The sequence below is a fragment of the Lagenorhynchus albirostris genome, chromosome 10, assembly GCF_949774975.1.
Source record: "Lagenorhynchus albirostris chromosome 10, mLagAlb1.1, whole genome shotgun sequence".
NCBI lineage: Eukaryota > Metazoa > Chordata > Mammalia > Artiodactyla > Delphinidae > Lagenorhynchus > Lagenorhynchus albirostris.
In genome coordinates this window covers 5111123-5133369 of record NC_083104.1, presented here as the reverse complement: position 1 = coordinate 5133369, position 22247 = coordinate 5111123, and the positions used below count along the sequence as shown (strand labels likewise).

The following is a 22247-nucleotide window of genomic DNA, read 5'->3' as shown; positions in this document are numbered from 1 at the left end:
GTACTCAAGCCGTATTTGTGGATGGTAAGTAGAGAAAACTTTCCGCATGGAAAAATAAACTGCCTTATAAGGCTGGATGAAAGGACAGACAGATGGACAGACTTTTAAAAAGAAAAGAAATATGTCAGCTGCTGTTTCCCAACCCCCCAAGGGCTTTGCCCCAGGAGGGGTGTATCGTGCCCTTGGAGCTGCTTGTGTGATTAGCGTGAGACCAGGTTTCTAGCCCAGCAGTGCCATGAAGGGTGTCTTCACATCTCCTGCTTTAGGGAGAATTCAGGAGCTGCGCTAGCCTGGGGTGCGAAGAGCAGCTTCCTAAACTTGACCTCTTCTCCAGGCATGGCTACATGGTGCTGCTGGTCTCTTAACAGCATCATTTTAATTTTGAAGGCGAGTGATGTGATCACACATACCCTAGAACACAGGCTACACCCAGGACGTGCTCCCTTAACAATGGTTTCTGCTCACAGAGGTAATGACTCATGACAAAGGGCCGGTAGGAAATTCACATCTTATCAGGGAAACCCTTCCCTTGACCGAGTCTTGTCAATCAGATTTCATTCCAGGAGCAGCGCTTGGAACAGGTGATAAGATCTCAAATCAGGCACCGCTGCCGGGCCAGTTGACCTTGATTGCCCTGTGCTGTAAACCAGGCCAGAAATCACCTGGGAGCCTTTCCGTACATCCCCCCCACCCCAGAAGCTGCTGCCGGCTCGTATGGTGACCAGGTGCCTTGGTGCTTTTCTTCTCCCGTCTTATTTCATCTTCACGCTCCGTGAGGCGTGTGGCGCTCACCTCCTTCGGTAGCTGAGGAAATTGAGGTTTCGAAGGGTCAGGGGAGTTGCCGAGGGTCCCACAGCTGGTAAGTACAGAGGTTAGGGCTGTTTGGGTCCCAGCTCTGTGTACTTCCCAGCACACCTGACTAACATTGCCAGCCAGAAAGCCGAAAACCAACTCCAGCCTTCTATTTTTGTCTTACGCATTCCCACCCATTCCAATTTTGGGTTCACGTGGACTGAGTTTGATCATGTGATTCCCCAGCTCCCTGCAAATTAGAAGTTGCAAAACAGGTAGAAGGAGGGGAGCCGTTAGAAGCCAGCAGAGTTACAGGATGTCCAGAGAAGAACCATTGCTGGTCGTGGCATCAGCCCAGAGCTGGTGGCTGGCTCTGCCCCAAGGGAGAGGCCCTGGGGCCCCGTGCTCCTCACAGAGCAGGGAAGCGCACCTTCCTCCCATCCCTGTCTTCAGTTCTTCCCCAAGCCACCCTCTTGGCTTATTCTTCTAATCAGACTTTAAATGTTTTTGTTAACATTTTCCACATTTGCACACATAATGCATATTAAATCATAAGTGTTTTTGCATGCAACTCCTGAGAATATTCTCCTCCATAATTATGGTATCATATAATACCTAAGAGAAATCAGAATTATGCATTAATATTAATCAGAATAATTAACAATTCATTCTTGATTATTCGTTAATATTAATTAATTATTCGGTAATATAATATCATAAAAATATCCAGTCCATATTTCAGTTTTCCCACTTGTCCCCACAATGTCTTTTGTGGCTGTTTGGTTTTTGATTTTTCTGACAGGCTCCACTCAAGATTCATTTGTCACATTGAGTGCATTTACCACTTTCAGTTTCCTAGGGAGGCCATGAGAAATGACCACAAACTGGGGACCTAAAGCAGCAGAAGGTCTAGAGGCCGGAAATCCGAAACCACGGCCTTGGCGGGGCCGTGCTCCCTCCGTTCCTTCCCGCCTCCAGCTTCTGGTGGCGCCAGCTGTTCCTTGACTGTGGCTGCATCCCTCCAATCTCTGCAAAGATCCTTTTTCCAGATAAGGTCACATTCACAGGTCCCAGGAGTTGGGATGTGGACATATCTTTTGGGGGCCACCATTCAACCACTGCAGTCTCTAAAGTCTTTTTTAATCTAAAAGAGTCCCTCCACCTGTTTGTTTTCTGTGACGTTGACTTTTTTTGAAGAGTCCCGTAGGGTGTCCCACAGTCTAGGTATGTCTGATCACTTCCTCGTGGTTAGATTCGGGCTTGCCGTTTTTTTGCAGGCACGGGTGATGTGTGTCCTCACTGGGCCACGTCCAGGGGTGCCTGATGTCAGGTTGTCCTACTGCTGGTGATGCCGTTTTTTTATTGTGTTTTATTTTTATAAAAATAATTCTTTTTATTTTTAAAATAGGGCAGCCATTGTCGGGTGTCTGCGCTTTTCCTTTTGTAGTTCACAAGTGACTTGTAGGGTGACACTGAGTATCTGGTTCCCTAGTAGTTACAGTGGTTGCCCAAATTGATTATTGCCCTGATCACTGTGTTCTGACTCCATCATTCCTTCCGCACGTCATGTCTGGTGTTAGTGTAAGAAAGCACGTTTCCTCTCTTCTCCCTCTTCGTTCAGACTTTATTTTTAAATACCCACTATTTCTTAGACTTCTGAAGCTTTCATCTTTCTACCTGGGAGGCATTTTTGTAAAACTATTTCATTTTCCCCTCTGAATACACTGTTATCATCGTAATCTCTATTATCATGGGTAACTCTTCGAGCACCTCCACCTGCATTATTACCCCCATTTTCCATAAGCAGATTGAAACACAAGTGTCATCATATGGTCTTGGCATTGCTGAGCCTTGAGTTGGGGTCTGACTGATGCCATGTTTATGCTTTTAACTCCTAAGCTGCACCTCCATCGTAGTCAGGCATCTGAATGGCCTGAGTTGGGGGTCGGAGCTGCTTTCAAGCTGTGTCACTTTCCAGATGCATCTTAGGTGAAGGATGTGTAACTGATCATAGATAATAGCAGATGAGGGCTAGAGAAGATTTTAATTTCCCCTCATGTCTTCATTTTATGATTTTGGAGACTGAGGCTAAGGGAAGTTAATAATGTATTTAAAGCCACACAATTAGGAGTGGCAGAGATCAGGCCAAAACAGAACCCGGAATTCAGTCTCATCCCAGTACAGGGTCTCCTTCCACTGCACCACATCCCCAGAAATTGAGAAATAGGTGTTTAGATATTTACTTAAATGTGGGCCCTTACACAGTGAATTTGAGCTGACTTGCCAAATACTTTAAATACAATTTAAATAGGAAATATGTTCATAAGAAGGAAAGGTGACCATGGAAAATATACGTGAAAGGTTACTGTATCATCCATTGGGTCCTAAACTTGTTCTGACCTCGTGGTGCGTGAGCTAAAGGAAAACGTGATTAAATACCGGGTTTATGCCCAAAAGGAAAAGTTCTGCCAGTTCCTCAAAGGAAACAAAGCTTTTCTGCCTTGGTTTTTGCACAAGCTCACGGATATAATTGTTAGTTAAGGTAATTCCTGCGGCTGTAGTTACATATAAATTCCAGATTTCATGGGCTTAATTAACACTAGAAGTTAATTCTGTTCATGTGAAATCCAAAGCCAGTGTCTGAGTGGTAGGTGGACCAACTCCCACAGGGACTGCAGGGGCCCGGCTTCTTCTTGTGGTCCCACGAGCTTCACTCGGCCTCACAAAGGAACAAGCACAGGCTCGGTGCCGGGGAGGGTTTTCTGGGCCAATCAGGAAGTGCCCCGGGACACACAGCCACTCCTTGCTGCTTGGGAGGCTGATACGGTGTCTCTCACGTGCCTGGAGAGAGAGCAAACAGATCTGGTGGGCAGATCTCCGCACCCTGTCACAGGCTGTGCGCCCCCGAGGGCTTGCCTGCACTTCCACGGTCCACGGCAGACCCCGGCCAGCCACTCGGACCTCCACAGACTGAATGAGGTGGGCAGGCGGGTCTCTGAGTGGCGTGTGTGCTTATGTGACTTTTTCCCCACTTGACTTTGAATTTCCTAAAAGTAGGCATGAGTCTCATTCATCTTTAGCACAAGCACCTATCCTGTACCGGCCAGAGGAGCTCAGACCCTGAATGACGATTCAGAAGATTTGAAATGAATAACTGAATGCTGGTCCTCATTATACCGACTTGACATGCTTGACATGATTTCACACTCTCTCTCTGGAGAGTGTAAGACAAGAAATAGGACAAAAGTTGCTTATACTTGGATTTGGAATTCATTTGTGGGGCGCAGGTGGGACGAGGGTGTTAGGGTCTTGGCACCAGATTTGCTTTGCTAATTTTTGTTCCAGGGGAAAAAACAGTTTGGGTTTTAAAAACAGACCACAGGGTGTATTACAGGTTACCCACATAGAGAGCACTGGGTGTTTGAAGAAGAAAATACTTTATAAAATGAGACTTTGATTTCGAGTGGTTACAAGTTTTCTTTCTTTCTCTTTGCAGTGTTGTATCGCAAAGGCCCTCCATTTTATCACGCAAGGTTTGGAGTGATTTTTTTTTTTTTTTGGAGTATAGTTGATTTACAGTGTTGTGTGTGTTTCTGCTGTACAGCGAAGTGATTCCGTTACACATACACATATATTCATTCTTTTTTAGTTTCTTTTCTCATTTTGGTTATCACAGAATAATTGAGTGGAGTTCCCTGTGCTATGCAGTGGGTCCTTGTTGGTTATCTGTCTTGTACGTATTAGTATGTGTGTGTTCATCCCAAGCTCATGATTTATTGGAGTGATTTGTAAATAAGTTCATGGCTTAAAGTGACAGGAGGAAATTTCTGAGCCCCAATTTAATTTTCAGAGGCACACAAATAATTAGAGTCAAATTCCTCCTGGTTTAATAGGAATAGATACTATATGTCTGTCCCTTATAAGTTGAAGTTGTTACACTATCTATAAAATAATAAATAGGTCAGGATAATTTATGTTTTAGCATTAAACATTGAGTTAATCTATGCAGTTACTATTATATAGTAATTATTCATCTTCATATCAGTGAGTATTATTATCTAAACAGTTGAGTGAATTCACAGGTTTCACGCTGGGAGAAATATTTCTGTTCCTTTCCTGTAAGTGCTGAATCAGGCTTATAGTTTGTAATGTAAAGTGTGAGTTTTTAGCATTAAACATTGAGTTAATCTATGCAGTTACTATTATATAGTAATTATTCATCTTCATATCAGTGAGTATTATTATCTAAACAGTTGAGTGAATTCACAGGTTTCACGCTGGGAGAAATATTTCTGTTCCTTTCCTGTAAGTGCTGAATCAGGCTTATAGTTTGTAATGTAAAGTGTGAGTTTTTCATTAATACTTTTCCCAGTAGTAGTCTAGGGGAATTCAGGATCAGATGCTGTGTGTTTTATTTTCTGTATTTTCGTTCTTGGTAGGACAAACAATGTTATTTTTATTTTATTTTAATATTCATTTATTTATTTTATTTTTGGCTGCATCGAGTCTTAGTTGCAGCACGCAGGATCCTCCGCTGCGATGCGTGGGCTCCTTGTTGCAGGGCTCAGGCTTCTCTCTAGTTGTGGTGCTTGGGCTCCAGAGCACGTGGGCTCTGTAGTTGTGGCACACGGGCTCTCTAGTTGTGGCCTGCATGGTCAGTAGTTGCGGCACGCGGTCTTATTTGCCCCGCAGCATGTGGGATCTTAGTTCCCTGACCAGGGATCGAACCCACGTCCCCTGCGTTGGAAGGTGGATTCTTAACCACTGGACCACCAGGGAAGTCCCAAGCACTGTTCTTTGTAAATGGGTTGACTTCATGTTTTTTTTTTTTAAAACACCCTTTGCCTTGTTTTCCAGTTACTCTGTCATCATCGAGCTGGTGGATGACCGTTTTGAGGGCTCTCCTCGCAGACCTCTCAGCTGGCGGTCCCTGGCTGCCTTGAGCAGAGTTTCAGTCAGTGTCTCCAAGGTAACACCGCATCAGCTTTGGGGTTCACGTGTCATTTAAATGGTTGGATTTTTCGTCTTAATTGTGGTAGAAGCATAAAAGTCACGTGTAGGGACCGCAGAGCATTTGTGTGAACGAAGCTCTGGAAGCTGGTCCTCCTCTCCGTTTTTCCCCCCACCAGCTGGTACACAGCTCCAGGGGTGGAGCTCCGAGGTTTCCCATGGTGATGGGTGTCAGTGGGCATTGCCTTCCTTCCTGGGGGCAAGCCCAACCAGCACGTGCTCAGAATCCACTCCCACTCATTCACAGACGACTCAAAAAACACTGACGTGTTTGTTTTTTCATAGGTAGCAGATCTCTCAAAGAGAGAGAGGAAGGGAATTAATATTTATCGCTAAACACCTTATGTCTTTTCTCACTACCCTGTTATTGTCCTCATCCGAAGGGTGAGGAATCAGAGTCAGAGATGTTGGGTGACCAATCCAAGAACACACAGCTCATGAGCAGAGCTGGGATTCAAACCCAGAGCCACATGACTGCCGCACCTGTGTTCTCCGATATCCCACTGCCGTCAAGTTAGAAGGGACATTTCGTCTCATACCAGGACTACGAAGAATGAAAGTTTTGTGTGTTCTCTGTTACTCAGTAACTCTCTGAGTTCTCCTTCCCACAGCTGCTGGAGGCGTGCAGGGCGTTGAGGCCGGAAGGGCCAGCAGGGCCAGATGACGGCTGCCTGGGCGCAGGCTACGTTGCTTAGGCTTTATCCTGTGCGAGTCACTGTGTCCTAGAGAAATAGGGGTCTAAACTGTTTCCAGTATTGAATATTTTAAACGCTGTGTTTATAATCAGCATATGTGCTCTGTTTGCATTCTCCTGCCATGTCAACGATGACTGAACGGCAGGTCTTTGGTCCAGAGTGGGGCCTGGTTACGTTCCCGGGAGGAAACGGACATGCTTTGTGAGCTTCAAGTAGCACACACTGAGAGGGGGTGGAGGCGGCCGCGTTTCCTGCCCAGATTTGGATTTGTTTTGTGGGATACGGAGTTTGTTTTCCATGTCTCAATAGGAATTTATGCTGTGCTATTTGATTAAACCCTCCACCATGACTGACAAAGAAATGGAGTCACCAGAATGCATGAAACAAATTAAAGTTCAGGTAGGTGAACTCGGAAACAAATTCATGTCGTCACAAAGGCTCTGCCCAGCGTATTGCGTCCCTTGGAACCTGTGGTCCCGAGACAGGACGGGAAAAGCATCTCGCCTCGGCGATGAGAGCCCTCTCAGGTCCTTCCCCTCTGAACCCAGCCTCGCTCCCCCTTAGCCCTGTGGCCCCTTGTCCTATGATGTCCTCTGGTTTCCGCCCCTGCCGGGAGCAGCCCAGACCTCTCCTGGGTCTCGGCCCCTGAAACGACAAGGGTCACTGTTGGCTCGCCACCTCCTTGAACATCTTGTCTGGCTGCTGGGGGCCTGTGTTGGGCTGAGGCTCCCGCATCTTCCTGGCGGGATTTTCTCTGCCGGCACTGCCGACCCGCCATCCAGTTGCCCATCCCGCAGCAGGCCAGCCGTTGGTCCCCAGGGCCCAAGCGCCTCGTCCCCCTGTTTATCCTGCTCACACCCACTGGCTCAGCTCTTCATAAAATGCCAGTCGAGACCCACGTCTCCCTTCCCCGTGCTGCCCCAGACACACCGGCACCGTCACAGACCTGGTACTGTGTTGAACGGTGGGTTCGCACCAGCACTCCTGTTCCTGAAATGTGCTGGTAGGAGACCACAGCAGGGGTAGCTCTTAAAATCTTGGGGTGATTACTGTAGATACTGTAGATGTTTCCACATGAGGTCTGTTTGCTACCTTCACATTTCTCCAAATGTTTAGTTACAAGGAATGGGGAGCAGGTATCATCCTTGTACAGACAGCTCTCTACAAAATGTCTCTGCGATGCTGTATGCCTAGCGTGTTCACGTTCGTTCATTTCTGTTTTTGCAATTCAGTCGCCTTTGTATTTTGATTGGTTACAGGAGGTGATTCTAAGCCGTTGGGTTTCTTCACGGGAGAGGAGCGATCAAGACGAACTTTAACAACTCAGCCTCAGGTTTCTGATTTCACCAGCAAATATTACTGAGTCTCCTGTATAAGCCAAGTTCAGGGCGAGGTAAAGAGTCCTTTTGTTGTAATTGCCCATTAATGTAAAAATTTTAAAGAGCGTGGCACTCCCAGCACCGGAAGGTGTTAGTGTGTTAGAAGTTGAAATTACACAGGGAAGAAGAGCCCTGTGCGGGGACTACAGGTTCTGTCCTTGGATCGGTCACTCACTGACCCCGGGCCTCTCGCCTCAGGGCCTCGTCCTTTCTGCGTGGGGGCTGGGCTAGGCCAGTCCCAAGAGGACCCTCCCAGCAACAGGCAACTTCTGTTACTCTCTGATTTTACCTGAAATGGTAGTTTCTCTCCAGGCGGCTCTGCAGTTTTCAGGGCACCACTGTGCACCTGCCTCTCTCATTACCCACGTCCAATCTGTCCTGGAAGAGGGGCTTCTGTCCACACGTCTCCAGCTCTCCAGGAACTTCAGCCAATTTCGCAAACATGGGAAATTCCATTTACTGTCTACCAAGGATTTCTGTATCATAGGAAGCATTTTAAAACACATTACCTCATTATTTAATTCTCAGTGAACCTATTGGTGGGCACGTTGTGTAGAGTACACAACAGTATTGTGCAGGATTAGATAAGAATTGTATCTTGCTTCACTGAACTCGTTATAAAATAAAAATATGTGGTGAAAAAATGAATGGAGATATATAGTGAATGCAATTAATATTTGGTAAAACACAGTAAACGAAGCCCTTTTTTAAATTGTTTAGATGACAGTGAGTTGCCTGAGGGGCAGCGGGGGGTGGGGGGGATGGGTGGAGGGGACGGTGAACAATGTCTGAGATCCACGCAGCGCCCAAATTCACATCACTGGCCGGCAGCCTTCTCCTTGACACCAAGTACCCCAGAAGCGGATGGCTAAGAACCATCTTGGGAAGCTGTGGGATGAAAACACCAAAATGGGCCTCTGTTTGCATTCCCTTGACCTTGGGCTTAGAGCTCCTGATGACTGAAAATTCTGCTTGAGGTTGAGTGTTTAAGGGGTTGCTTCTCTTCTCCTCACGATACCGCTCTGGCAGCCAGACCGTTTCATCGGCGTGATCTGCGTCTTACACATTTGGAGTGCAGGTGATGGAGCTCCCCTTCCTTCCCTGTTTCAGACCAGTAAAGCCCATCCGTTTGAAAGAGCCTGTGGCAACCTTCTTGCTCTTCATCAGTGATGAGAAGAGTTGGTCAGCATTTTTACCGTCCGCCTTGCTTACTCCAGGCTCCTTACACCGCAGAAGACTTGGCTTTGAATCGCCACTTTATCAAAACCTTGAAAGTCAGCAAAAAATTTCAAGAGCCGTTTCTTTCCTATTTCATTCATCATTTGTGATGACACTCCTTTCCAAGCCTAATCAGTGCATCGAATGCCTTTATGGTAAAAACTCTGCCATGAATCCTTCATCAAAGTTCAGTCACCCTATCAGCTCTCCAGGTACTGTATCATCAGCTGATACGCTTTGAAGGTTGTGGTGACTCCTTGGAATAAAGGCTACATTAAAGGTGTGTGAAAGCGGAAAGACCACAGTTATTATCCGTAACTGAAAGCTCTAGAAGGATGCCTAGAAGCATCATCTTCCGTCAAAGAAGCCTTGTGTGAAAGATTCTCCCACGTCATGTGTATGGTTTGAACACCGTGTAGCAGGCCATGCGCTTTGTTTTCAAAAAAAAAAAAAGCTCAGGTTCATCAAGATTGGAAATTTGCTCTCCAGTAGCCACCTTCAGGAATTTCAGGGGTTCACTGGGGGAGCTGCTGCAGCCTTCCATGAAGCTGCAGTCAGGCTTACATAAATCTCCCAGACCTTCCAGGCTGGCTTTAAAACCGAAGTCCATCACCAGATCCTCGTTCCCCATCACTTTCTAACTCTCCATCTGTACCAGCATGTGCTCAGTGGCATCGTGCTGACTGGCTGTGCATCCTCCACACACGAATCTCACTAGCTTGATAAAAATAGCTCCCGTGCTCCAGAAGACTGCGAGACTTTGTGGAACCCACGCATTTCACAAGTTGTGCTTTGTCACCCACCCAATGCAAAAACCATACACAGGAAAGGGACGCACGTACTTGGCCGAGGTTATACCTTTTATATGATCACCCTTCTCAATAGACTGTCGCTCCAGCTTTTTTTCCTAACAGAGGGGATTTCCTCAGCGTCTGAAACTCACCTGCTTTCTTCATGGACTTCTCCACTTCCAGAGGAGACAGTTTCACCTAATAAAGTGGGGAAAATGAAGTGGTAACACACTACACACCTAAACAGTGTAAGTTCCCGGCAGTCGGCTAAGACAGCGGCGTGTGCTGCGGCCTCTGTTCGGTTCAGACACTCAGAACTTGAGTGACTTTGCTGCAGGCTCTTACGTATTCGTCATTTTTCACTTGGGTAGCCAATATGGGCTAATGCTTTTTTGCAAACCATTAAAGCCAATATTTGGATAGTGAGAGTCGAGATGGGGCAGATACCTTTGTGTTCTTGTTCAGCCCGTAGCAGCCTCTGAGTTCAGGGAGTGGGACGCTCCACAGGAGGAATAGGGAGGCTCAGAGGTGGCCGCCGTATGCCACCGCCAGGTTGTCCACGCGGGGGACTTGAACCAAGAGCCCTCGGTACCTCTGTGAGATCACCACAGCTGAAGTGACACCGGCCCAGAAAAATCATGCGAGTCAACAGAACAGCCCTGCTAGGGCTCATCCAGTGGAGGTTAGAGGGGAAGGCCGCCCACCACTCCAGGCAGGGCCTGGGGTGTGCTGGCAACGCTGGGCAGTGGTCCCCACCTCAAGGTTGGGGTGTAGCCCGGGGCCCCTGTCACCAGGAACGTGCTGGTCCATGTCACTTGGCACACAGTGTCAGGGGTTCGCAGATTCCATGAGGACCCTCTGTGGATCCAAGGTCAGGAACGTCGGTGCAGAGTGTGGTTCTTAGCTCGTAGTTTCCCCAGAGAGAATTTTATTGAAGTCAGTGTAGTGGAATGAGCCTTCTAGAAAGAACACATTGAGATCTCAGCTCTGCCTCTCCTGGTTCTGTGACCTTGGACGATTTACTTGCCCTTATGAGCATTGATTTTCTTATCTCTAAGATGGGCTGATGATACTGTTTATGACTCTCACCTCAATAAAAGAAAGTAAAAATAATGATATAATGTTAGTGGGAATTCCCTGGCGGTCCAGTGGTTAGGACTCAGCACTTGCACTGCCATGGGCCTGGGTTCAACGTCTTGTCAGGGAACCGAGATCCTGCAAGCCACGTGGCACTGCCAAAAAAATAATAGTGTTCCCCCAGCGGGTTGCTGGAGGATGCAGCGGGCTGGTCCTTACAGGGTGCTTTAAGCACAGAGCCTGGCCCATAACACCCTTCAGCTCTGCAGCTGTGAGGGTTCATCTGGGGGAAGGAGGAGGCACCATGTCCTTACAGCCACAGTGCACACTGCCTGTAACAGCTGCTGCTTACACAGGTGATTACCGTGGGTTGATTCTCCCGCCTTTGTGGAGGCTGGCCTTCTGACCTCAGCCCCAAACTGTAAGGGAAAATGGTGATATCTGTGCCTTCACTGTTCTAAAATTCCCTCATAAAGAGATTCAATTCTATAAAATAATTCGTTTATATGTAACACTTGGCAGGGATTAAACCAACATGAATGGGACATAGTTTTAGGCAGGTTTACCAGGCTGGACCTGGTTAGGTTTCCCAGCATTTTTGAGCATAGCATACAGATCTGAAAGTTCATTGTTACTTATTGTTCAAGTTTTTATTTTGTCTTAATTATTTTACCTTTATTAAACCATTTTCATTTTCTTTAAAAAAAAAAAAGTTGCTCTTTACTTGAATGTGGTTTTTAGTGTTCCCCTGTGGGGAAAGTACTTAGGCTAAAAAGAAATTAAATGTCTCTCCTCCTCATCACCCACCTCCCACTTGTGATTTTTCCAACCGAATTGAATTTTTTAAAACCTGATTACAGGGACTTCCCTGGTGGCGCAGTGGTTGAGAGTCCGCCTGCCGATGCAGGGGACATGAGTTCGTGCCCCGGTCTGGGAAGATCCCACATGCTGCGGAGCGGCTGGGCCCGTGAGCCATGGCTACTGAGCCTGTGCTTCCGGAGCCTGTGCTCCGCAACAGGAAAAGCCACAACAGTGAGAGGCCCGCGTACAGTAACGCAAAAAAAAAACTGATTACAGACTCAATTATCCCATGAATGTTAACTTCCATAAGACTGTAACTGAGGCCCATTTCTAAAATTGAGAGAGATTTAAATCCATGAGTTTATCTTAAATCTTTGGTTTTTAATATATAAGCTGAAAATTTTTAGTCTTTTTACCATTTTGTGAAATATACGGTTGCCTCAGTTAAGAATACATGATATGGAAAAGCAAATTTGTGAAGTTGTTAAACTAAGGCAGTACTTTTTATTTCAAAGTAATTCACTATGATTTCTTTTAAGTGAAAGTTTTTTAGCATTTAAAAATTTTTGGAATCTTTCCATTTTCAGAAGCAGTATTTCAAAGGTAGATATTCTTCTTCCTGACGTTTAGATGGCACATTCTGATAGAGTAGAAAGGGTGGAATCAGAAAAATCTGGGTCCGGGGCTTCCCTGGTGGTGCAGTGGCTGAGAGTCCGCCTGCTGATGCAGGGGACGCGGGTTCGTGCCCCGATCCGGGAAGATCCCACGTGCCGCAGAGCGGCTGGGCCCGTGAGCCATGGCCGCTGAGCCTGCGCGTCCGGAGCCTGTGCTCCGCAACGGGAGAGGCCACAACAGTGAGAGGCCCGCGTACCGCAAAAAAAAACACAAAATAAAACAAAAAAAGAAAAACCTGGGTCCAAGAGTCCAGGTCTACACTAGGAAAACAGTGGTGACCTTGGGAACATTGCTTAATCCCTCTGAACCTCAGTTTCCTCACCTGTGACGTGGGCATAATTACTAGGTCCGGAGTTTGTTTCGCAGACTAAGTGAGATGGTCTGTGAAAGAATCTGGCGCGTTATAGGTGTGCTTTTTTCCCTTTCAGATGAACCAGAAGTGTGAGCATTGAGATAATTATTTCCTCTAGGAAGTAAAAAGCCCATTTTATGCCCTGGTAGGTAACACAGTGGAGGAGGAGGTGACAGAAAAAGTTCGAGGTAAAGTAGTGAAGACAGCTCTGGGGGTGGGGGAGGGGTACCACGGTAAGCACTTCCTGCACGAAGGGAGCGAGGTGCAGCCATTGCGGGTGGCTTCTTGTTTTTTTAATATCGTTTATTGGGTTTTCCTGGTTATAAGAGTAATCCATGCACGCTGTGGAGGCTTTGGAAAAATGCCTTCGTGTGGGTTAGTTTAGTCTTGCGGATCGGTGACTCTGTGGCCTTGCTGTGAACGGGAGCCCAGCCGTCCATCATCCCAGGAGCGCTGACGGAGACAGATGTGTGCCCAGGGCTGCGCTCACCGCTGACGTGAAGGAGTGCACTTGGGCTGCCAGGTGGACCTCAGATTTCATCTGGGGTTGGAGTTGGTGCCAGTGCTGAGGATTCTCAGCTCTCACTTCTGCAGAGCTGAGCCACGTCGCCCATCTGTCTGTGGTATCCTGATGCCCCATTTCCTTTACTGGGGTAAAACCTGTAGGCTGGTACTGTGGTTTTGTGAGCAGGGCATTTGTAGCCTGCTGAAGTGAAAGAAGAAATACGAGGCCGACCGCTACCAAAGGCACCTCCAGGGTGTAGAGCAGCCCCGAAAATAGGGAGTGGGGATTGTTAAAGCTTTGTTTGAAAATCAAGGTCAAGCACTTGGAGAAAGCATGAAATTAGCGTTTCTAATATTAACAATTTTTTTTTTTTTTTTGACTGCATTGGGTCTTCATTGCTGCGCGCGGTCTTTCCCTAGTTGCGGCGAGCCGGGGCTACTCTTTGTTGCGGTGCACAGGCTTCTCATTGTGGTGGCTTCTCTTGCTGCAGAGCATAGGCTCTAGGCGCACAGGCTTCAGTAGTTGTGGCACGCACAGGCTTCAGTAGTTTTGGCACGCAGACTTAGTAGTTGTGGCTTGCGGGCTCTAGAGTGCAGGCTCAGTAGTTGTGGCATACGGGCTTCGTTGCTCTGTGGCATGTGGGATCTTCCCGGACCAGGGCTTGAACCCATGTCCCCTGCATTGGCAGGCAGATTGTTAACCACTGTGTCACCAGAGAAGTCCCAACAATTCTTATTTTAATTGTTTTATGACATGTTTCTTATCTGCTGTTCATATTTGAATGCTGATGAAAGCAGAATGCTTATCTTCTCTAACGATGGCAAATTGCTGACCCAGTTGCCGTACACCCTGCGTGCCACTGGTCGCTTTCGGGTCGCTAGGTGCTGGAGGTAACTGCACAGGCTTTGCAGTCAAACCTGGTCTGAACCCTGGTTTTGCCACTGGGTGCCTTTGGGCAAGTCCGTTTCCCTTGTCATCTGTAAAATGGGCATGATGTCAGTACCTACCTCACAGGATGGTCTTAGAGATTAAAAGAGAAGAGTAAGAAGTGTTTACTCTGGTGTGGAGTCTTTTATGAATACGCGTTAATTGCAGCTGTTATGATTACTAATAATAGGGTAAAGAACTGGTCCAGGGAAGCAGAGTCCTAAGACAGAGCTTAAAGAGAATGGGGCAAATCGGAATATCCCCCAAACCCCACGCCCCTTTCATCTTTACCCGCTGAGGTCTTTATGATTCCTTGAACACAGAGTAGCAGGCAGGTCATTTAAGGTGGTCTCATTTTCTAGGTAGGAAGTTTTGTATTTCTTAAAGAACAGTCCTAAAACTTAACAAATGCAAATGTTGAGCTGCCTGCAATTTTTCCCACTGAAGTCGCTAGTGTGGAACACTGACCAATGCCTCTTTGGAAACAAGCTTGAAGAATCTGTAGCAAGTTTTCGGAATATCTTTATTACTCAGTAACTATTGCTACCTTGAAGATGGGTTTGGTTTTTGGAAATTAGACATGATTCGGTGCCCACGCTGAGGAATAAGATTAGGTGGATAGTATATCACGTTTGGTCAAAAACAGAGAGTTCTGGAAGCAGTTTCCAAAGAGGAATCCTGAAATGTTTTGATCACTGGCTATTTAAAGTCTGATTATCTGGGTGTAAAAATTCTAATGTGCTTGTTAACAATCCTTGTGGTTACTCATCTCAGTCGTCCCCTTCCTCCTCCTGAAGGTATGAGAGACAGAAGACGGACTTTCATCGTGTCCTTTCTGAATTCTGCACCTAGAGTGGGCAGAGGAGGTGATTCGCTGTGGTAACTCCAACACCCCAACTCCCCACCTCAGGCCAGGGAAACAGGTTGATTGAGGAATTGCCAGTCCTGTTTGTGCGTGTAGACACAGAAAGGCTGACCCAGGAGGAGTGCATGGTTCCCGGCTCAGATTCTGAGATCTTTTTCCTTTTTTTTTTTTTTTAACTATTATTGATTGTCAAAAGGTTACCATGTGCTTTTTATATAAAAACAATGAGGTGAAGGCAGTCATTACTTCATAAACTGTAAGGGTCTCTTCCTACAAATCCCCAATTTCTGGATTCACAGTGAAAGGTGAATTTGTTCCCTACTTAATTTATAGGAAGAGTTCTCATTGCTCTGTGAAAAAAAGATGCTGCCACTTTACGCTGTAACATGGACCCCAAACTACAGTGAAAACAATTTTAGTTGTGGTGCCTACAATTTTGAAAACCCAGGACAATTTTCATTCATTTCGTAAATTCTTACACTGCAGTAAGCTGAAATATGCGTAAAGGGAAGCCGTCTAACTCTTTTTTATTAAACACAGTTGAAGACATATAGAGGCCCAGTAGCTGTTCCAGGCGGGAACCCCCAGACATCACTTCCTGTCTGCTCTCAGGTGCGATGCGCGCTCAGCACGAGCCGCTTCCCGGACGTGGGCTTGTCTGGGGACCAGGGGGCTCGATGACGTAGAAGCCGTGCTCTTCTATCATGCGGTAGAGCATGATGTACTTGGAAGCCTTCCTCGTCCTCGGGATCACGAACTTCTCCGTGAACTCGTCCCGGTCCAGCCGCTCCTCGCCCTGTGTGGCCAGCACGCAGTTAATGAACTTGAGGGCGTAGCTGTAGCAGTTGTGGTGGTCTTCTTCGTACCTTATGGGGCAAGGGCGTCGAGAAGACAAGGCTTAGCCCTGAGCTGCCCAAGGCCTTTCATAATTTCAACCTCGCTGCAAGCTGGGCCCCCATGTGTGCTGGCCCCCTTGATGACATAGTGTCCAGAGGTGCAGGTCAGAGGGACACTTGGCATCTGGGGCTATTTCTGCTTGCAGCTTAAGTACACCTAGGACTCACCGAGGTGTCCAGAGTGGTGACTCAAGTTGCATATAGGCCCCAATTTGGAGAACTTAATTTCACTGAAATTCTAGATTCTCGAAGTGGAATTCCATGTCTGAGTTTTATGATATCCTACAGTGTCTAAACTTATTTCAAGGGAAGCATCAGGACAGTTTAAGTCCACAAGTATGCTATATATCTTCTACAGTGAAAAGGGGGCAAGGAATTGATAAATTAATTTCAAACTTGCCGAAACTTAAAATGGGGGGAGCTTTAGGTAGGTTTACGTTTTGAACCTCATTTAAAATGGTTTTGTTTTAAGGGACTATAATACTGTGGGTTTTGCTGTACATATTATTAAATGTCGAGTGTGTAAAGGAGTCAAATAAGCGAAATAACTAGAGTACTAAGGTCTGGTCCCTTCAGCTCTTAGAGTGCTGTGGTTCTGTTGGGGAAATGTGTGCTAGCTCACCTCTGCAGAAACCCCCAGTAATTCAGCCCCTGCTTAATTCTGTTACAGACGCTACTATCTCAGTACAGGCTCAACATGCAAGTCAGTGCAGCTTAGCGTCCTCTGTGAGCTGTGATGGCACCTGGTGGTGAGTGAGGGCCCTGTCCTACCTGTGAGGCAGCCAGGCTCCCGTGGTGGAGAAGTCTTCCAGGTACTTGTCCCACTGGTCCATCAGTCCGAACATGCCGGGCTGCAGGAGCGGGATGCTCACGCTCTGCCCCCAGCCCGCTTCGTCTCGCTGGACACCGTGCACCGTGTAATTATACACGACTCCTGCCGCCAAAACCAAAATCACACCGAGGCGTCAGGGGAAATGCACCCCGGTGAACGGGACAGCAGCCACCTGCTAACTGCACACAACAGGAGCCCAGACAGCACTTCCCGATTGCAGTCCGAGAGCTCTCGAAGCCCCTCCTCCAGGGAGCCTCTGCCTCCTTGCTCTCAGCACCCGAGGTTGTCCCAGAGAAACGAGACAGTAATAGGTGCTGGGGTGATCATCTCCAGATATTTTTGTTGAAGTTCTCTGTCTACAAAGGCGTCCGTCTCACTTCCTTAAATCAGCAGTACATTTCTCCTGACAAAGACTGGTGCAGATTTGACTGTTCGTGACAGTCAATGAGTTCAAAACCCAGTCCTAGGTTTCTGTTCACAGTGTCAGTTCTCCTGCCTCAAGGGAGCAGCAAGGGCTGTAATCAGACTTCACCTGTGGGACCTGATCGCAGCCGCAAGTGGCTGGCCTCGCTCACCATTCCCAGGCCTGCACCCTCCTGCTGGCGGCACTCCCCAGGCCTTTTCCTGCAGACTGTGCCCTCCAAGCTAAATCTGGCCAAAGGAACCATTTTATTTAAATGTGCTGCTTTTCTGATTTTTTAAAGCAAACTTTTGCAGGGCCTACCGCACGCTCAGGTGCTGTGTCCCCCCAGTTTATCCCTGGTGTTCCTGCTTGGCCCCTGGAGACCCCAAGTATGAGGACCCAGTGACAGTGGGCTGAGTGTGGCATTGGGAGCAGAGGGTCTGCTTCTAACACAAGATGAGGTCTTGGACAACTCAGCCTCTCTGGATGTCTGTTTCTTCCTCTCTTAAAAACTAAGAAAAAACATACACGTTTGCAATGTTTTTAATGTTTTCTCAGCTCTTGGCTGAGAAAACATTAAAGAGCTTTCAGATACTTAGTATCGTTAGTAACGTTGCCACATTACTTTCTCTCTAGAAATACTGCTCTCTTCTAACCAGGTATTGGGGGAACTTTTTAAGCTATGAAAGCGCACTTACCATTTGTGTTGGTTATCCCCACGTGAAGATCAGACCTTCCGTCATACTCCCTGGAAGAAACAAGAGCGTTTTTGTCCTCTCATTTGCACACACTAGGCGCGTGGAATTGGTATTTAAAGTGGGAGGAGAACAGTGGGCCTCCCCTCTTGGCCGATGCCAGAACTCGGCCTCGGTGCCAGAGGCCAGGTTAGTGGAAAGGCCAGGAGTACGTGTGAGGTAGAAAACAGTGCCCTGCACCCGCTCTGGATCTATTTGGCCCCCGCAGTCCTAAAGGTGAGTGTGCTGGAAGGCCAGCCCTGCTGGAGCGTAACGTCCGCATGACGCCTGGCTCTGCAGCAGAGGGGCCCACCCGGCTGTCAGCTGTTGAGGAAGCTCCTGACTCTTTCCTCCTTAAGTGTGAGAGGGCAGCCCGTTCCTCAGGCCAACGTGGGTGAGAGGGTCCTGAAAGCACCTCAGTGGGCTTCTACCTTTGAAACTAATATGGTCTTGAAGCCCGTGGCCACACTCACTTTTCCTGGACAGCCCTTCTTTCCTGAAATTATTCTTCCCCCGAGGCTGTGCATCAGATGTATAACTCCAGGTAATTTAACCTCTATATACGATCCCAGGCTATCACTTGTTTGCCCCGAGACTTTCTCACCTGTGAGATGGAAATAGCATTAGCTCCTAGCAAGCTGGTTGTAAGAGTAAAATGCCTGTTGAGTGCCACCATGTAGAGGTGTCACATAAGTCAGGTAATTTTTAAATGATGCGCTCCTTTGTCAGACCACAGTTCTGAATGTTTGGTTCCTCGTTCAAGCAATCAGTCCCGGGGTTTACAATGGCCAAGGACACAAATGGCTGCCCACCACTTCAGAGCAGTCCCCCCAGGCCGTCTTGTTGCAGCCACTGTGAGTTTTCTGAGACCCTGTGGGTTCAGAGGTTGAGAATGAAGCTGGGAAAAACAGTAAGTCTTGGGTGGCCGATCACGGTGCTGGACCTGGATGTGTGCCATCCGCAGATCACTCCCTGCATGTACAGCCTCTCTGTTTCCCGCCTAAATCCCAGGCGTTCCCTCTCACTCCCGCTCTCCTCCAGTTATTTCTCATTCATGCAACATGTCAACTACGGGCCTGTCATTTGAAGTGAAGTGCTAGTGACACAACGGGAAATGAGGTCCCTTGCCTCACAGGGTTTGCCTGCTTCCAGAGAAGACTTTTCTAGTTTTAGTTTAACAAGTTGTTAATAGATTGAGAAGTGTTACAGAAGCATGTGATGGGGCAGGGCCAGGGCCACCCCTATCCCATATGATAGTTTTGTACAGATTAAGAAAAGGTGCCCCTTCTTCCTGCAGATGCAGCTCTGCCCAGGGTGCTGCCCGGGGTGAGTGGAATGCAGGCTGAACTTCGGTACCCGCCACTGCCTTGGCCAGGTGCCTTTGTGCAGTCCACAAGCTGCACGGCCCTATATGGCAGCCCTGAGGGATCCTCATCTAGTTAGATCAGAGCCTCCATGATTCCTTTGAGTCACTGCTGGTTCTCTTAAGAAGTAGATGAAATTGTCTCAAGATGAGTTGTGGGAGTTGGTCCTGAGGGTTTCGAAACAGGAGGAGAGGGAAAAAACTAGTCTGGAACTCGGCCTTCAAGGGACTGGTGGGCAGGGGGCTCCTGGGTTCTGCAGATCCTGGCCTGAGTTCCTGAGGGGGATAGGAAGATGCCTAAGCACACGATGTATTTCCACACCACCACCTCCTTTCTGCTGCTGCCGAGGGAGGCCAGGGCTGTTAGTGTCACCACCACATCACAGAAGAGAGGAATGCTTCTCAGGGGCTAGCCTGAAAGCCTGTCGCGTGTTGTGTCATTTCTGGAGAGCAGGGCGGCAGCTTGTTCACTGTGACATCCCTAGCATTTCCCACACACAGCTGCTCAGTGAGCACCTGTTGAGTGAACCAGCGTTACAGGAAGTGAATTCTGAATTTTAAGCTCTGTTCAAAAGCTTTCGGAATCCAACCAGTTACTAACTCCAAGTTAGCGTGAATGAGGGGCCTTATAAAACAGTTTGGGCTTCATGAATCTGGTTAAGGGAGAAATGAAGGTTCTCCCAGTCACGTTCTGAGCTGAGTATGAAAATATTGGGACAGGAAGGAGCGTGTTGGTTCAACGTCGTGCCTGGCACCCGGGCCAGGTTTATAGGCCTTTTCGCTGACCCTCACAACTCTGCAAGGTCAGCGGGTCCTCATTTTACAGGTGAGGAACCAGAGACTCGGAGAGGGTCCTGGAGCTGGTCTGAATCAGGGTAGGAATGGGGGGCTTCTTGGCGTACAAGCCTGCACGGTCCCCTCTGCATCCCGCTGCCTCCCCGAGGAAGGGTCAGGAGTGCAGTCTGTTGTGCCCCTAGTGTTTGACCAATGCCTTGTACACACGTCGGTTCGTTTCATCCCCATAGGGACTGGAAGGAAATTGATTAAGGAAGTTAGCGAGCAGGAGAGTAGTCAACTCCAATTTTCTTATCCCAAACCAGCACTAGAGGGCAGGAGGGACTCAGGAGGGTATGTTTCAAGGAGGCAGGAAGGTCTGGGCATCAGACCACAATAGTGTGCACGACACACTTCCCAAAGCTCGCACCATTACTCATCACTGTTCTCTTGAAACCTGGCTCGTGCAGGGCCAGTTCCAATTCCACCTGTAAACTCAGGACTCTTAAGAAGGCACCATCCTTTCTTTTGATTTCTGAAATGTTTCTTAAAGTCAGGTGACGTCTACCATTGAAACAGACCAGCTCTAGTCTCAGTTTCATGCACCTCCATGCAAAATAGTCTGTACGTGGCCATCCTTCAGGCTCTGTGCAGGGTACCTGCTTGTCACAAATGTTACAAACTAACTCGAAGTAAAGGTATTATTTTGATGAGATTAGCTGCTGGGTCATTTTCCCAGTTGGCCTCTTAGCACAAAATCTATGGGTAAAAAAAATCTCCAGGCTATCGATTCCTCTCTCTTAAAATTGTATAAGCAGGTTTGACCTTCGTATAGTCTTGCACTTATCATTCCAGGAAAGTATGCACCCTGCTATTCTTATGAAACAAAAAGGCCAACATTTTAGGATTTAACACCAGACCGCTGAAAAGGTTATCCACCAACTCTCACACTGTATATAGCACGTTAGAAAAAGAAAGCTTAAGTGACTAAAACAGAGAAGTGAAGCTTTGCACAATCCAATGCAACACATAAAACACTGTACCTAAGAAACGTCCCTTGAGTTGGTCTGAGGAGGAATGAACACTCTTCTTGATGCCCATCGGTAAACGGATTAGGGATGCTGACAGGTGCTTCCTCCAGCTTCCTGGAGCCCACGTCCTGCCCGCAGAGGGGGCAGCATGACGGCACGCTGAAGCTGTAGATGTACTTCTGACAGTGGTTGAATTTGATAATAGGCTTCCCAGCCTCTGGGCGCTGCATGGCTTTCCCCTCCTGGGCAAGGAGGGGTGCGTTCCCCAGGACTTCCTTTTCCGCGTTACATGGCCAGCAAATGCCCTCCATCCGAGTAACCTGATAACAGTGATGTCATTCTGACTGGTGGCTTCAGAAGCCAAAACAGCTAGGGTTAACCTGTAACCAGGCCTCCCCATGAACAGGTGTCTTAAAGAGCCAGCTTCATTTGTGCTCACAACGTTTCTTTCTAGCCTTTGTACGTTTTGCAACAGTCGATAGCCAGCTCTTCCTCATTCTCCAAAGCCCTACCTTTCTGTGAAACCTTCCTCAGCTTCCCCCAGCGTTCCCTTGCGCTGGCAGCACTGTATTTGTTTCCACCAGCGCTGTTATTTAATTTGTCTGTGAGCTTCTTGGAGTTAGTGACCCACATTTACTTTTGGTTTTCTAGAAGAGGTTATATCGTTTGGGTTTTGGATAAATAAATGGAATCCTTACTTTGAGGCTGTTTTTCTTTTGATATTTTATATTGTAGAAGGACTCATGCTCATAAAAAATTAACAGCACAGGGATAGGGATAGTGGCTACCCGAGGTGGTGGGTGCTGACTGGAAGAGGGCATGAGGGGGACCTGGGGTCTGGGGTTGTGCTGATTCATTATCTAGGTGTTGATTATACGAGAATATTCAGTTTGTGAAAATACATCAAGCTGTACGTTTTACTATATGCACTTTATGATTCTTCAGTTTTAAAGTAATTTTAAGCAGCTGCATAAGGATATGTGGAAAGAAAGGTAATGCCCCCCCATTTCTCATAGCATTTTTCCACCCACCGTATTGTACTCCCGGGAGAAAACTGCAAGGTAAAATAAGTGAATATTTCCATATACTTTCTTCAAACCCCAATGTTGTTTTACTGTATACTGTTT

At 47.4% G+C, this 22247-nt stretch overlaps 2 protein-coding genes across 5 annotated transcripts in view; one reads left to right on the top strand and one right to left on the bottom strand.

Annotated features, from left to right (window-relative positions):
* TSEN2 (tRNA splicing endonuclease subunit 2) overlaps window positions 1–8571 on the top strand; it is a 66360-nt gene extending 57789 nt beyond the window's left edge. For all 3 annotated transcript variants that reach the window (XM_060161131.1, XM_060161130.1, XM_060161129.1), the window contains exons 9-12: window positions 4289–4325; window positions 5650–5761; window positions 6807–6896; window positions 7757–8571. In XM_060161131.1, coding sequence (XP_060017114.1) covers window positions 4289–4325; window positions 5650–5761; window positions 6807–6896; window positions 7757–7816 — 299 coding nt within the window. In that variant the 3' untranslated portion in view covers window positions 7817–8571. The remainder of the gene's footprint in view (window positions 1–4288; window positions 4326–5649; window positions 5762–6806; window positions 6897–7756) is intronic.
* Window positions 8572–15712: 7141 nt separating this feature from the next.
* Window positions 15713–21400, bottom strand: MKRN2OS (MKRN2 opposite strand). 2 transcript variants are annotated; one of them, XM_060161150.1, is made up of 4 exons: window positions 21133–21400; window positions 17917–17966; window positions 16755–16917; window positions 15713–15953 (listed from the first exon to the last, which is right to left on the bottom strand). In XM_060161150.1, exons 1-4 carry the CDS (start codon window positions 21348–21350, stop codon window positions 15713–15715), a joined length of 672 nt encoding a protein of 223 aa, XP_060017133.1. In that variant the 5' UTR covers window positions 21351–21400. The 2 variants fall into 2 exon arrangements, with proteins under 2 accessions (XP_060017133.1, XP_060017134.1); XM_060161151.1 differs by lacking the exon at window positions 17917–17966 and having other exon boundaries at window positions 21133–21190.
* Window positions 21401–22247: the final 847 nt, after the last annotated feature.